We start from the raw sequence: 13,345 nt of genomic DNA on the forward strand, positions 1-13,345 counted from the left end.
GGTACTGTTTGGTTAAAATGGTTCCTGGTAACATTTATCATTGAGGACAGGGAGGTGTTTAGCACTAACTCATTGGAGACACAGGGAATCTGAGGAAGCTCTTTAAATGTTTCTGTCAGAAGAATGAAAGCCATTTAATTTGAATTCATCTGATCTAATCAGTTCATGGAGCTGCTCCAGTAACAACTAGAGACAGCTTGTACAAAATGAGCATGGGATGTACATCTTACCAATACACAACTGTATTGCTGGTCCAAGACACAGCAATGAGGAGGGTGTAGATGTAGGAATTCAGAGTCACTGAAACCATAAACTGAGGGAGTGCAGCCGAGCAAATAGCACATATGAAAGACCAGAAAAATCTGGTTTATACTTGTGTGCATTTTCAGGGCAATAAGGGTGTGGTTTGAATACATTTGCTTGACAGTGTTGGCGCCACCCACTTCAGATCAGTGAGAAAGGGTGGGCAAAAACATAAATACAGAAACTGCTTGTGTTACATAACCAATAGTGTTGAAACCTCGGCAGAAAACACAGCGTTCAGATAGGAGCCCATCACTCAAAGTCAGAAGCTGATCGTGGTCCATTAACACTGACTTTATAACTACTTCACAGTTGAGGCTGTAACAACACCTCTGTCTTTACGACAATTCATTGAATTTCACAAACAGTATATATTTGGCAAAGTATAAAGTATCTTGAACTTCACATTCGCTGTATAATAATGCAGCAGAGAAACAACCACAAACATTTAACATTTAAGCACAACATATGGCTAAATTATGGGTATACACACACACACACACACACACACACACACACACACACACACACACACACATATATAAATATATATATGTATAAAGTACGAACCCATTTATGTGTGAGACAGCACATGAAACTGGTGGAGATGCTTCTCTGTTTGGGACTAATGGACTAATCAGAGGCAACAATACACCATAAAGATGTATGATGTAGAACTGTGTTAATACTTTTATGTATTAATGTTACCTGAAATCCTGTTTCTCTGCTCTCAAAGTATGTTTACGGTATAAATGAGGAGGCTGTATTCCTCCACAGAGAGCGGAAAGCTGTGTGGTTTTACAGTCATTATGTTTGATAACAAATTACAGACCGACTTGGTGTGGGTGCACAATGTGCTGTCTTCTTCTATTCGTGTAAATACTTGTGTAAAGGTATTGTCAAAAAATGCATGAGTCTCTCGGGTAGACATATACAATATTTACACCCCTTGACATCACTGATGTATGATTAAAGACAGGAAGTCAAAAGTGCATACCTCATGATTCAAATGAGAAACAAAATAATACAGCTAATGCCAAGCAAATCTGATGAAACTAAACCCTTACATGGCTGTTTTCAGTCCCACTGAGCCAAATACCACTATTAACAGTATACTGGTCTTTTCAGTAATTTCCCCAAAGTCTAAAGGAAACCACCAAAAATGACAAATATAATTGAATTCAAACTGAAAAGAGCAAAACAACCCTAGGTACACATGGGTTTGTTGATTTATGGTGGTCAAACAAAGCCTGGCAAATTTTTTTTTATTATGCGTGTCACATTAATACATATTTTTAAAAGACTTAATTAAAATTAATTAAAAAATATTTGCATGGAAACAAATAATAAATGACCACAGCTCATTGTAGCTTACACTTCATCTCTTTAATTTAAAAACAAACAAAAAATGAAAAGACATGAGCAGTCAGGGAATTCATGAATATTGACTTCCAGGAAAGCTCAGGCTGACAACATCATTTCAAGGTCATATTTCTCTTTCTCTTTTTTTTACAAAATTGTTTCATACTGTCACATCTAGGCCCATTCATCCCTCATTATTCCAACATCTCCCCGACAGAATCTGTTTGCTTCGCACTGATGGTGTTAGATCACACAACATACGACACAAGACTACTGAATACTGTACATTAGACACATGTAGAGAAACTGCAGTCTTAATGTGTGGTGTGTTTACACACTAATCACAAGCACCTACTCCTGGTAGGTGATGCCAACACTTATTCCAGCTCCAGCTTTCTAACGCTCGATATTCTGTTCAAGTATCTGAGAATCACAGTAGCAGTAGTCACCATAAACCGGACTGTCACAAGATCCAGGATTATTATTTCCATGGTACTGGGTAAAAAAGACAGTTATGTCACAGATTAATTTTCACACTGATTTTGTATTTTTGTACTCTCCATATAACATTATGTTTGCTATAGAAAAGCATTAATGAAATTATCCCAACTGATTTGGCCCCAAAAGGAAATTTCTGTCTGAAAATAATAAAATTGAAACATATTGCTATGCACCATCAATGCTGAAAATAAGATTTAGTTTATAACTTCTCCTTGCCAACACTGGATTCAATTTGCTTCAAATGAATGGATTTTTTTCTTTTTTTCTTTTTTTCTCTTTTTAAATGTTACAAATTTTATAAGAATGTGTTCCCAAATTTGTAATTTAACCATTTTACTCATTTTTGCTTGTCTGAAGAAAGTCAATGACCATTTAAACTGATCATCTTAGCCTCCAAAAAGCGACTGTTGGTAGAGTTGAGAACCAAGCTTTATGCAACAGGCAAGCTGGAGAACTTTAGACATGTAAACTACACCATTAGTATCATTTAAACTCTTATATACTGACTGGTGCAGATGACACTGAACTGGCTCTGGACTCTCGTGTTTTCCGTGTGGGTATGGTGACGACACAGCATGAAATGCCAACTGTAGCTTCTGGCAATTCGTCATCCTCAGTCCATTCATTGAGGTCAGGGTTGTAAACCTGGATGCACTTCTTGTACTTCTTCTCGCCCTCATTCCAGCCTCCAAGGAGATAGACCTTGTTGTTCAAAATGGAAATACCAGCCGTGCTCACTCCTGTGTGAAGAGGCGCACAGTAGCTCCACTGCCCATTGTGAGGGTTGTAAGATTCGACGGCGAGGACATCCACTCTTTCCCCACGACCTCCCAACTGACTGCCACCGATGACATAGGCTCTGTCTCCCACAGTGGCAGCGCAGTGCCAGCCTCGAGGTGTGCTGAGACTGTTCTTATCCTGCCAGGTGTCGGTAGAGGGGTCATACGAGCACACAGCCCTGGAGTAGGCGTTGTTGATGTAACCTCCAGATACAAGGATCTTGCCATCGATGAGGGAACTTGCATGACAGCAGCGGGGCACCTCCATTGGTGCTTTCATCTGCCACTGGTTGGAGGAAGGCACATAGCACTCCACAGATGCCTGAACACCATCAGAATTTCGCCCTCCAATGGCAAACAAGAGGCCGTTGAAGGTGTTGAGGCTGAAGTGGGTGCGCCTCTGGATCATGTTGTTCAGGTGAATCCAAGTGTTGAAGCGTGGGTCATATCTAAAGACAGAGGGGATTTAAAGTTATTTCTAATTTTACACAAACTATTATGACAGATGCTGTCTTTAAATCAAGTAGTTCTTACCTGCAGAAGTTGCTGACAGCATGTTTAGCCTGGTTCCTTGCATCATTCTGGTCCTCACCTCCTGCCACATACAGGAAGCCATCCAAGATTGCCACACACTGATTAAAGCTCTTTGCTGGCATTTCTGTCAACTTATTCCACAGGTTATCTGCATCTCTGTAGAGAACATCTTTGCTGAGAGATTTCTCTGTCAAGGCAGGACGTCCACCAACCGTGATTATCACCTTTAGGCCACCGCGTACCTTTGTTCTGCGTGACTGGAGGATGTTCTGTTGGTATGGCAGCAGGTGGTAATTCATGGCGTCAACAAGGAGACGGTGGCACTCAGGGTCTTGCATCATCCTAGGTGCACTTTGGACATGGTTCACCAGGTCTTGGGCAGAGATAGTGCCGAAGCGGATGTGAGTTAGGAGATCTGCTGCATACTTCAGCCTCTTCTCGTCAAAGTCCAACCACTTCATGGCAATCTGGAAGGCTGTGACCTCGGAGGGGAGATGCAGAGAATCATCAGAGAGGAAATCACTGATCTGCTCATAGGTGAGCTTCAGGAATTGCTCCATCTCGGAAAACTCGATGAAGTTCTCCCGCATGAACTTCTGAGCTGCCTCTTTGGTTTCTTTGAGGTCGTAGGCATCAGCGATGTTGGCCACATACATGCAGTTCTCCACACTGAGCTCCTGCATGAGGAAATCACTGCACATCTTCCCTAAGCTGCTGATCTGCAGCAGCATGGCTGCAGCAATAGTGCTGCCGATGCTGTACAGAGACAGGGTCAGCTTTCCAGAGTATGCGTATGTGATTGCAGTGGCAAGGCCGACCGGTGAGAGGTCGTTCAGGTCGATCTTTTGGAGGGCAGAATCCTTCTTCAAGATATTTCGAATATACTCACTGCAGGAGGCCATGACAACTTTGTGGACATCAAATGACTTTGACTTGGTGGTGACTGTTAGATCACAGAGGAAGCTCTCATGTCTCATGTTGCTCATACCCTCCAGGAGGTTTGGGGCATACACAGAATCAGTAACCTCAGTTGAAATGCAGTTGAAGCCATTTCCTCCTTCTAACAGAGTGTTTAACCCATTGATCTTGTTGATGGGGCTGTCCTCAACCATTATGGTCATTTCATTTATGTCTCCTTTACTCTTTTTGGTCGCCTTGTTCTTTTTGGGTGCCATGGCTGTAGCAGCAGAACACAGCCCAGACCTTCTGGAAATATAAACACAACATGTAAAGACGTTGTCTGGAAAGCATGTTACAACTTGAGGATGATGCATAGAAACCAAAGTGGTATCAAATTTGGTCAGCCAGATAAAGTTACAGATACATTTTGACAGATATGAATTTTTCTCCCAAAGAGTTGGGCAAGATTTAATTTGGTCTTCTCATCAAAATATCAGTCATATGGCTGAAATTAAAGAGGAGATGCAGGCATGCCACATTCACAAGACTGAACTATATTAAAACTGCCTATTGTTAAAATATTTTTTAAAATTTCATATTCTGAGCTTTACATTTGCACTATTTTGGGGGCCATGTGTTGTTTCCTTTGCCCCAAACTAAACAATCCAAATCCCTTGTTAGATCTAAGGAGCGGAAGAAGGAGACATTTCCTTACATTTAGGAGTTCATTCAATTTATTTTGGCACATCCAGACACTGGTACCTATAAAAACATGTGTGCTACCAGGTGATGCTGGAGTGAGTGAGTGCGTCAACATGCTCCTCTTTGCATCTGTCACAATTTATCAGCACTATGTCCAGGAATAGCAACACTGCACAGCTCTCCCATGACGTTCCTTTTATAGACTTTGAGGCATGAGCAGCAGGCCTCATGTCCTCTGACTGTTTAAATTCAGATAAGGGCAAATATTCCTTTTTTGTACCTTTTCTTTATTTTATTGAATTAGTTCAAGCTTGTCCTGGATAACTCTAAAATTAATAATATTAATATAAAAGTTTACAACAAGTCACTCCTCACATTATACACCCACAACCCTAGCAAACCCGAAGCTGACTATCACCATGGCTATGTGTAAAAGCTCATTATTCACAAAAAGGTCACTATAGATAATTTATTTGCCCTCTGGAGCCAAAGAAAACAAGAAAATAATAGATTTTCCACTATAAAATGACTGACCCAAACTGAAGCATTAACTGCAGCATATTGCCTTTTCATTGCTAGATTTGCAAACACTCACAGCTTTGGAAAGCTCCACTTACCTGAGAAATGAAGTTGAGGCTGGTGAAGAAGGAACTTGTGCCTCCAGTTACTGGAGCAGGAGAGAGAGAACAGCAGTTACCCCTGCTGAAAGAGACATGCAGTTAACTCCTCCTCTAAGGGACTGAGTGCCAATCAAGTATTGTGCAATGTGTGTGGGAGAGGGCTGGGGCCATACACCCCAACATACAGTGTCCCACAATAGCCTCCAATCACCTTAGGTCAACATACTTGGGGAGGTTGACATCATATGAGGAGTTTCATTTGGCCTTCCACTGTTTAGAAAAAAAAAAATCATTAGCTCTAAGTGGTGCAAGAGCATCTTGTTTTAGTATCCGGGTAGAAATACTCTTCTTGATATTTCACTCTTAAAACACTCTGCCTGGTAGAACTCAATTATAAAATTATAAAATATAAAATAACCCTGATTTATTGCTAAGTGTGATCCTCTTGACAATCAAAATGGAAATCAGCTGAACTCACAAGGACCACTTCATTACCTGAAGTATGATAATGTTATCCTGCAGCTTTCTGTGTCGAGGATATCGTTTACAGCACAAAAAAAGGTGAATTATGTAGTTTGAGGGAGCGGAGGGTAGAGAGGGAACAGTCCCCACCATCTAGGTCCAGCTCATTTTACATTACTGTTCTAATTGATTTCTTTGGTTGATGAAGGCTGAAAGGTGTAGTCTCGGCCACACGTTTCTGAAACACATCAGTTTCCACAAAATACTGCACTCATAATCACATGGGTCATGCATCTCAACTCGTGATAGGAAGATTCTTTTAAGGCCTTTCATGTCATATTAAGAGGAAATCATTACTCCGTTCATTACTGTTTTCAAACCCTGATTGCTGTTTGTGATTTGGATGAGAAACCTCTCCTTTATTAGCCTCATATGTCCATTCAACGGGCCAATCAATAGCTCCCAAAGAGGGAGGGGGGGGGGGTCATTTACTCAGTGTTTGTCATTTACTCACATTCACATGTTTATCATGGACGGCTGCATGAATTGCAGACCCCCCCCCTCCCCCCCGTCACCGGTTCCGCCCATTATAATGGTGTCATCAACGGGCGCGTGCTGCCCGGTGTGTGTGGACGGTGGCACGTGAGGCACCGGGATGGCCCGCGGCCCTGATGTGGTGAAGAAAGTCATGCGGTTCAAGCTTCAGCTCACAGGCCCAGCAGAGCCTGCGACGGTAGATACGACCCATACTTACATTTTAACACGAGTCAACAGAGCAGAGGCGGGGGGGTGGAGGGTGGGGAGGGCTGCAGCCTCTGGGATTATCCTATGTGCTCTTCCGACTCTCTAGAGATGTCTGATTACATGTCTGCTGGTGTAGGGAGGCCTTTTTTTTTTAATTTATTTATTTATTTATTTATTTTTTTTTATTCGCTCCACATTCACTTTTTATTACTTCAACAAATTCAGCTTTCATTCATGGCTTTGCTGTAGTTTTAATAGACACAAGTTAAAACACTCCTGGCGTTGGGGTAAACATTAGTCTACACAACCACCACCTGGGGGAGGGGGGAAAAAAAAAAAAAAAAAAAAAAAAAAGTGATCTGACTTGTGATTCCTTAAGTCTCCTCTGTGCAGGCTGCGGCCCTGCTCGTCTGGTATCAGGTGTGGAAAGACAGGAGCTGATGAGTGTTTCGGTCACCGACATGTGCGCTGCCGCAGCCACACTTCACTGTGGGGAGGGGGGGTCAGGCTGTTTTAGATGGGAGGCGCCTTGCTGCTAAAATTGGCAGCTCCTCCAGTTGTTCCGCGTATGGCTGCCGTCCATCATCCACGAAGGCTGTGACGCTCCGCAGGCTTGTTTGAGTCGGTGCTTGGCTGGATACAAACCGGCCAATATTTAGGTCTTCAGGTTAGATTAAGATTAAATTAAAATTTGAAATGCATGACCTGAAAACACCCAATTCATCAATATAGTGAGACTTCATTTACCAGCGGTAACACTATCCATTTATAGTTCGCCCAGGTGGGTGTGTGAGGCTCCCATACATAGCTTCTGCTCTGAATGCACAATCAGCAACTGTGGCGATCCAAAACCGGCACTGCCATATTTGGCATGGCAGGTTTTCTTCAATGTAGTTCACGTTTTAGCAACTGTTTGTCCTAATTGTGTGTGTGAAAACCACGTCCAAGCACACTGGATGGTTGCCCTAACACTATTTTAATCTCATTTAAAATCTCACTAGCTGTGTCCATTACTCTCTTTCTAGGTTCTTAAAATCTTGCAGAAACTCAAGGATCTGGATATCACGCTAGATATTCTCGCTGTGAGTCTCTTTTTGTGGCAAAGAATGGATTTTGTGTTGACGAATTTTCACATGCATTTTGCATATGTGAAATGTTCATTGCCTGCACTAACTAGTGTTTACATGTAGGAAACTGGAATTGGTAAAACAGTTAACTCCTTGCGCAGACATGAACAGGCTGGAGAATTTGCCAAGTCACTAGTTAGAGGTTGGAAAAAACTGGTCCCCAAGGAGTGTTCAAGGTGAAGCGTATTTAAGTTTGTAGTTATAATTATAAATATACTGTATAATACAATTAATTGTGCTTAATTATTATGTGTTTTGACATCTTAAATTCAATCTTGAATCTTCTCTTGATGCAGCCACACAGAGGATGGGGCTGTGTCAGGGACTCTGTCTGTTGAAGACAAACTTGACGACCAAAACTGTCCAAACACTGGACGTTTGGCAACAGAGGATTTAAACAATAACTGCGTAACATCTCACAGCAAGAGTCAGGATTCTTCAGACGGATCCCTCTTCAAAACAGGAGGTAGGAAAGTTGCTTCAGAGAAACAAGGATGTGAACAACAGAAAGGAAAAAGTGAAAGTAGAGAAAAAAGTCCCCAAGAAAATCAGAATGACCTCTTGGAAAAGAAAATTGAGGAGGATAAAATACTTGATTCATTTGCTTCCAAGAAGAAGAAATATGATCAGAGCGACAGAAAATCAGGAGGCGGTGATACTTTCCTTGGAAACAAAAACTCAGAGGACACTCATCAGAGATCCAGGTCTGACTCCGGGGAGAAACTGAAAAACAACTCTGACAGTCGAAGATTTGGGCCAGAAAAAGAGTCAAACAAGAAATCAAAGCCATCAAAAGAATCATCAAAGGAAGACGAAGAACTTTTGTCATTTGAGTCCAGTGAAAAATACTCAACAGCGTTAAAACTGGCCCATGTCAGAGATGACAGAACTTCAGGAAAATCAAAGGGCTCAGAGGCCCAAAAGAGAAAAAGGAACAAAACAAGCAAAGAGAGGCAGGTCAGTCTTAAACATGAACAAGAGTCAGAAAGTAAGGGACATTCACAACACAAAAACAAAAAGGCCAAAATAAAGCACAGAGACAAGGAAAGTGACAGAGACCAAGAGGAACCCTCCAAGTCTTTTGAATCGTACTTGAACTATGACGTGAATGTTTTCAAGAGGAAAGAACGATGTGGAGTGAAGAAACATCCCAAAAAATGTAAGACTGTAGTAAAAGAGGAAGCAACAAAAGATCCTGGCATGAAACTTTTCAAGTCACCTGTCACAGCTGTAAATGTTAGCCCTCCAAAACAGGTAACGGTAATCTTAAAAGTTTTGCTTGACGAGTGCAGGCCGTGACTGACTGATGCTGCAATAACGTCTCATATTTCAGATGTTCCAGGAGTCTTTAATGGACCTGATGAGCATTCCTTTACCTGCTGTTCTGCCTGAATGTGAACAGCCATCCACTGTTGAGTACTTTGATAGGAAAGGTAACGTGTGTAAAGAAAAGACAGTTGTATTTTTCACAACGGTTGTTTTGTTCTTGACACTCCGTCTGTCTTAAAGTTGAGAGGGAGTCTGATTTCTGTGACGCCTCTGAGGAGTCTGCTGTCTTCACCGGTCAGCGACTGAACAAGAAGATGCAGGTGTACTCTGGTGCCAAGACCATCTTCCTCCCAACCATGATGAGCTTGTACCAACAGTGTATCCGCATACTGCAGAACAATATTAACTGTGAGTGAAGGCCAAAGAACCTTTCTGCTGTGATGTCTGCCTATTCGTTGGATTTATATTTAGGTGCGAGGGATCTCTTCTCAGTGCTTTATGAAACCGGTGGAGTCCCGTTTGAAATCCTTGAGCCAGTGTTGGAGAGGTGTACACCGGAGCAGCTGCTACGCATTGAAGAATGCAACCCAGTAAGAATGTGATGAATGTGATATGAATAAATTTAGTGCAGACACGCACTAAACTGTAGCCACTTTATTAGGTACACCTGCTGAGCACTGGGTCTGACCCACTGAGGGCCAAGGGCTGTGCAAGCCTTTCGAGTAAACTGAGGTCACTGATGTTTTCCTGGCTCCACTATAAAACAGTGAACAGTCTGTGATGTGGCACATTATCCTGTTAAAGTTACTCATATTGATCGATATTTCACTGATGATTAATCTGCTGATAATGATTGAAATGATTAATAATTGTTTAGTCTATAAAATATTAGAAAACAATGAAAAATGCCTGTAACAGTTTCCTAAAGGCCATGGTGACTTGTGTCATGTCTTGTGTTGGACGGCACAAAACCCAAATAAACTGATGTTACAATATTATAAAAATGGGGAAAAAAAGCATAGAATCCACAAAATTAAGAAGGTAGAACCAGAGAATATTTGGCATTTTTGCTTACAGAAAAAAAACTTAAACAGTTATCAATTACCAAAATTGTTGCAGATTAATTTTCTATCAATCCACTAATTGTTTCAGCTCTACTGTCTAGCTGTGAGGAGTAAAACACATTATGGGTCAGAACGATCAGTTTCTGGTTATCACTGTTGCTCTGGGCTGTGTACTGCCCACCTGTGGCCTTCTTGTGAACTAATCTAGTCAATGTCTAGGCCTTACGTCCACAGAGAAACATTAACCACATGCGCTTTGTTTTGTAAACTGAAAATCTAGGCAGCACGGCTTTTTCCGAGGTGCATGAACCATCACATCTGGCACCGGTAATCATGCCGCATTTAAAGTCGCAAGGCATATCAAGGCATATCTTGTCTAAGACAATGTTTAACTAAACAATATCTTAAACCTTGACATGCTTTTCTTTCCTGGGACGTGCCAGATTTGAAGACGCTAGCTGTTAATGGTGTTAATGAGCTTTGGTGTTAAGGTTACTTACAGTGGCCACTTAGTGTGTGTCAGTTTATTCTGAAATTATCTTTCTAGGTCCGTAGAGACTAAAAAAGTTACTATAAAAGTTGTGATTTGAAAATAATTTCATTTGAGCGCACAGGTGTTAATTTGTCATTAGCCCTGTAACTGTTTGTGTCAACAGATCTACATCGGAGTGACAGACCACTTATGGGGGAAACACTGTCGGAGGGACTTCAAAGACTCCAGACTTCAGGAGTATGAATCATGGAAAGAGATGTACATCAGGCTGTCTGAGGAGAGGGAGAGGAAGCTCCAAAGACTGACAAAAAGCATTGTATCGGCACATTCTAAGAAACCCAAAGGTGTGTGCTGCATACAAAATCAGGGTGTTACTGAAACTAGAACTGAAACTGTACAGACTGTATATTGTAGGAAAATATTTAGTTTAGTCCTCTTTACTTTATGTACACTCTGACATTTTTTTATTTTTTTAATTTTTTTAGGTCGGCAGGTGAAGATGGCATTTATTCACACTGTTGCCAAGCCACCGAGAGATGTGCGAATTCAGCAGGAAATTCATGGAACGGCTGTTCAGCAGCCTCATCAGCCCAGGTGCAGGTGGGTTTCACCATCCCAAATACAGAAAAAGTATCTATACAGTTTTGTTGTTTATTAATTTACTCAGATGCGGTATATTCATTTTGTTTTGTTGTCAAGATGTTTTCCTAATTACAAAGTTCATAAAAAAACCAAAGATTATAAGAGACATATCAGGACATTGCTGTGCATTTGTTTATCTTTGGCAAAGCATGAACACCTGGTAAGGCTTGTGCTTGGTCTGCTCCTCTTCCGCATAAAAGCCCTTTACTACAAAGTGATCACTCAACAACAGGAGCTTAGCAGGGTCATAACCTATCGGGGGCTTGTGCGATAACAGTGAGTGAAATGGTTTTTGGGTTTGTGCTGCTGTGCTGGATAAACTGGTTTTATTCTGGTTAGAGACGGCCTTGGGTCCTTTGTTGTGAGCTGTTGCAACATGGGATGTTGCAAACGTGGATGGAGACGCTTTGTCATCTTATGTCTGTTGTTTTGTTTCTGTGTTGTAAATAATAACTCTGTTGATCCAATTCTGTACTGTGCTATTATTTCACAAATCCCCAGCGTCAAGGTTCAGGACAACAGATTGAGGCCGAGTTGTAACGAGCCCAGCCGGTCCAGCAGTTCCAGCTCAGGGGGAGGCAATACACAAGACCCCCGCAAAAAAACAAGTGAGCTGACAGGAGGGAGTTGTGGAGTGTTAAGTTCAGATATTTTTGTTCCTAATTTTTTCTTCAGTCATTTTCTTCAAAGGTCGGAATGAGAGCTACAGATTTAACTTGTGTAATCCTGATTTACATTTTATATTACCTGAATTAGTTTCACTGATAATATAGCCTATTTTTACTTTTTTCTTTTTTTGTTGTTCTCACAGGAGTTGCTCCAATGATGGCAAAGTCCTTAAAGGCATTTAAGAAACAGTTGGGACGCAGATAAATGCTCTTTTATGATCTTGATATTTACATTGTGTGGATGTGGGAAAAGTGCACTCTATCATTCATTAACTTTGGACAATAGCAGGCCTGTGTTCACTTTAGATTACTCTGTGTTGTTTGTCTCAATATTCAGGCAATTGCCATGTTTTTTTTTCTCAATAACTGTGCATTTTCTTCACTATTAAATGGATGATGAAGTCAGCAAATTGACTTGATTTTGATGGAGTGTTTTTTTTTTTTTGTTTTTTTTTTGTCTTTCAATCTGTTTGAGCTGAGCTGGGTCAGTGGTAGTTTATCTAATGGGTTTTGGCTCCCTCTAGAGGATGTATAGAGAAATGTTATTTTCAGCATATTTTCAAATTTCATGTTGTCGTCATCCACCCAAACAATTCTGAAAAAATGTCAACAATTGCCAACATAACGAAAATAAAGTAGTTCTTTCTCAGTTCGCTAAAAGCCCCATGATGTTGTTGTGTTTCATGGGGGAAAGGCATCTGCCGTCTGCCACCTCTCAAGGACCCTTCCTATCTATTTTTGTTTTTGTGGTTATGTTTAAGCAACAGTTTGAGATGGTAGAGGGAAGGCTCTGAAGCTGCTTCAGCCTTCAGCGCCACCTGTGGCCGCCTACTAAGCTGACCTCGACCTCTGACCTGGATGGAAGCAAATTAGAGGATAAAAAATCCAAATAAGTAACTAAAAGGTTGACATGAGTATGATTTTTTTTTTTTTTTTTTTTAAATGTATTTGGAAATTGAAATGAAGGTAACATCTGTCATATTTTGCGTCTAGAAAGCTGAACTATAAATTGTGCAGGATGTGAAGTGACATTTTAAATAGAGTTGCACACATTTCAATTACTGATCAATTATTGGATACATTGCTGCTTTTGGACATGAAGTAAAGCTAAAGAGGGCATGGCTGAAAAAGGATGGGGAAGCACGTTGGCACGGCTGGATTACCAACGGGGCAAA

The 13,345-nt window shown here is 41.1% G+C and overlaps 2 protein-coding genes across 3 annotated transcripts; one reads left to right on the plus strand and one right to left on the minus strand.

Annotated features, from left to right (window-relative positions):
• Positions 1–1,667: 1,667 nt before the first annotated feature.
• klhl31 (kelch-like family member 31) lies at positions 1,668–5,824 on the minus strand. 2 transcript variants are annotated; one of them, XM_071480810.1, is made up of 3 exons: positions 5,699–5,824; positions 3,480–4,685; positions 1,668–3,394 (listed from the first exon to the last, which is right to left on the minus strand). In XM_071480810.1, the coding sequence occupies exons 2-3, from the start codon at positions 4,652–4,654 to the stop codon at positions 2,662–2,664; spliced, it is 1,908 nt and encodes a 635-aa protein (XP_071336911.1). In that variant the 5' UTR covers positions 4,655–4,685; positions 5,699–5,824; the 3' UTR covers positions 1,668–2,661. The 2 variants fall into 2 exon arrangements, with proteins under 2 accessions (XP_071336911.1, XP_071336912.1); XM_071480811.1 differs by having other exon boundaries at positions 3,480–4,682; positions 5,699–5,803.
• A 920-nt stretch (positions 5,825–6,744) lies between these two features.
• On the plus strand, positions 6,745–12,822 carry eloal (elongin A, like). The gene is made up of 11 exons (XM_071480812.1): positions 6,745–6,896; positions 7,933–7,989; positions 8,098–8,210; positions 8,331–9,288; positions 9,368–9,467; positions 9,544–9,711; positions 9,796–9,893; positions 11,024–11,204; positions 11,346–11,460; positions 12,004–12,110; positions 12,314–12,822. The coding sequence occupies exons 1-11, from the start codon at positions 6,819–6,821 to the stop codon at positions 12,373–12,375; spliced, it is 2,037 nt and encodes a 678-aa protein (XP_071336913.1). The 5' UTR covers positions 6,745–6,818; the 3' UTR covers positions 12,376–12,822.
• The last annotated feature ends 523 nt before the right edge of the window (positions 12,823–13,345 follow it).

Source organism: Trachinotus anak, unplaced genomic scaffold (genome assembly GCF_046630095.1).
Source record: "Trachinotus anak isolate AG129_WGS33_773 ecotype Australia unplaced genomic scaffold, CSIRO_AGI_Tana_v1 ptg000007l, whole genome shotgun sequence".
NCBI lineage: Eukaryota > Metazoa > Chordata > Actinopteri > Carangiformes > Carangidae > Trachinotus > Trachinotus anak.

Bases quoted from the DNA above. Each gene is read 5' to 3' on its own strand.
- eloal (XM_071480812.1), top strand. From the start codon at position 6,819: ATGGCCCGCGGCCCTGATGTGGTGAAGAAAGTCATGCGGTTCAAGCTT. The intron at 9,894-11,023 runs GTAAGAATGTGA...TTGTGTCAACAG, and splicing joins GCATTGAAGAATGCAACCCA to ATCTACATCGGAGTGACAGA. The intron at 12,111-12,313 runs GTGAGCTGACAG...TTGTTCTCACAG, and splicing joins AGACCCCCGCAAAAAAACAA to GAGTTGCTCCAATGATGGCA.
- klhl31 (XM_071480810.1), bottom strand. From the start codon at position 4,654: ATGGCACCCAAAAAGAACAAGGCGACCAAAAAGAGTAAAGGAGACATA. The intron at 3,395-3,479 runs GTAAGAACTACT...CTCTGTCTTTAG, and splicing joins GCTGTCAGCAACTTCTGCAG to ATATGACCCACGCTTCAACA.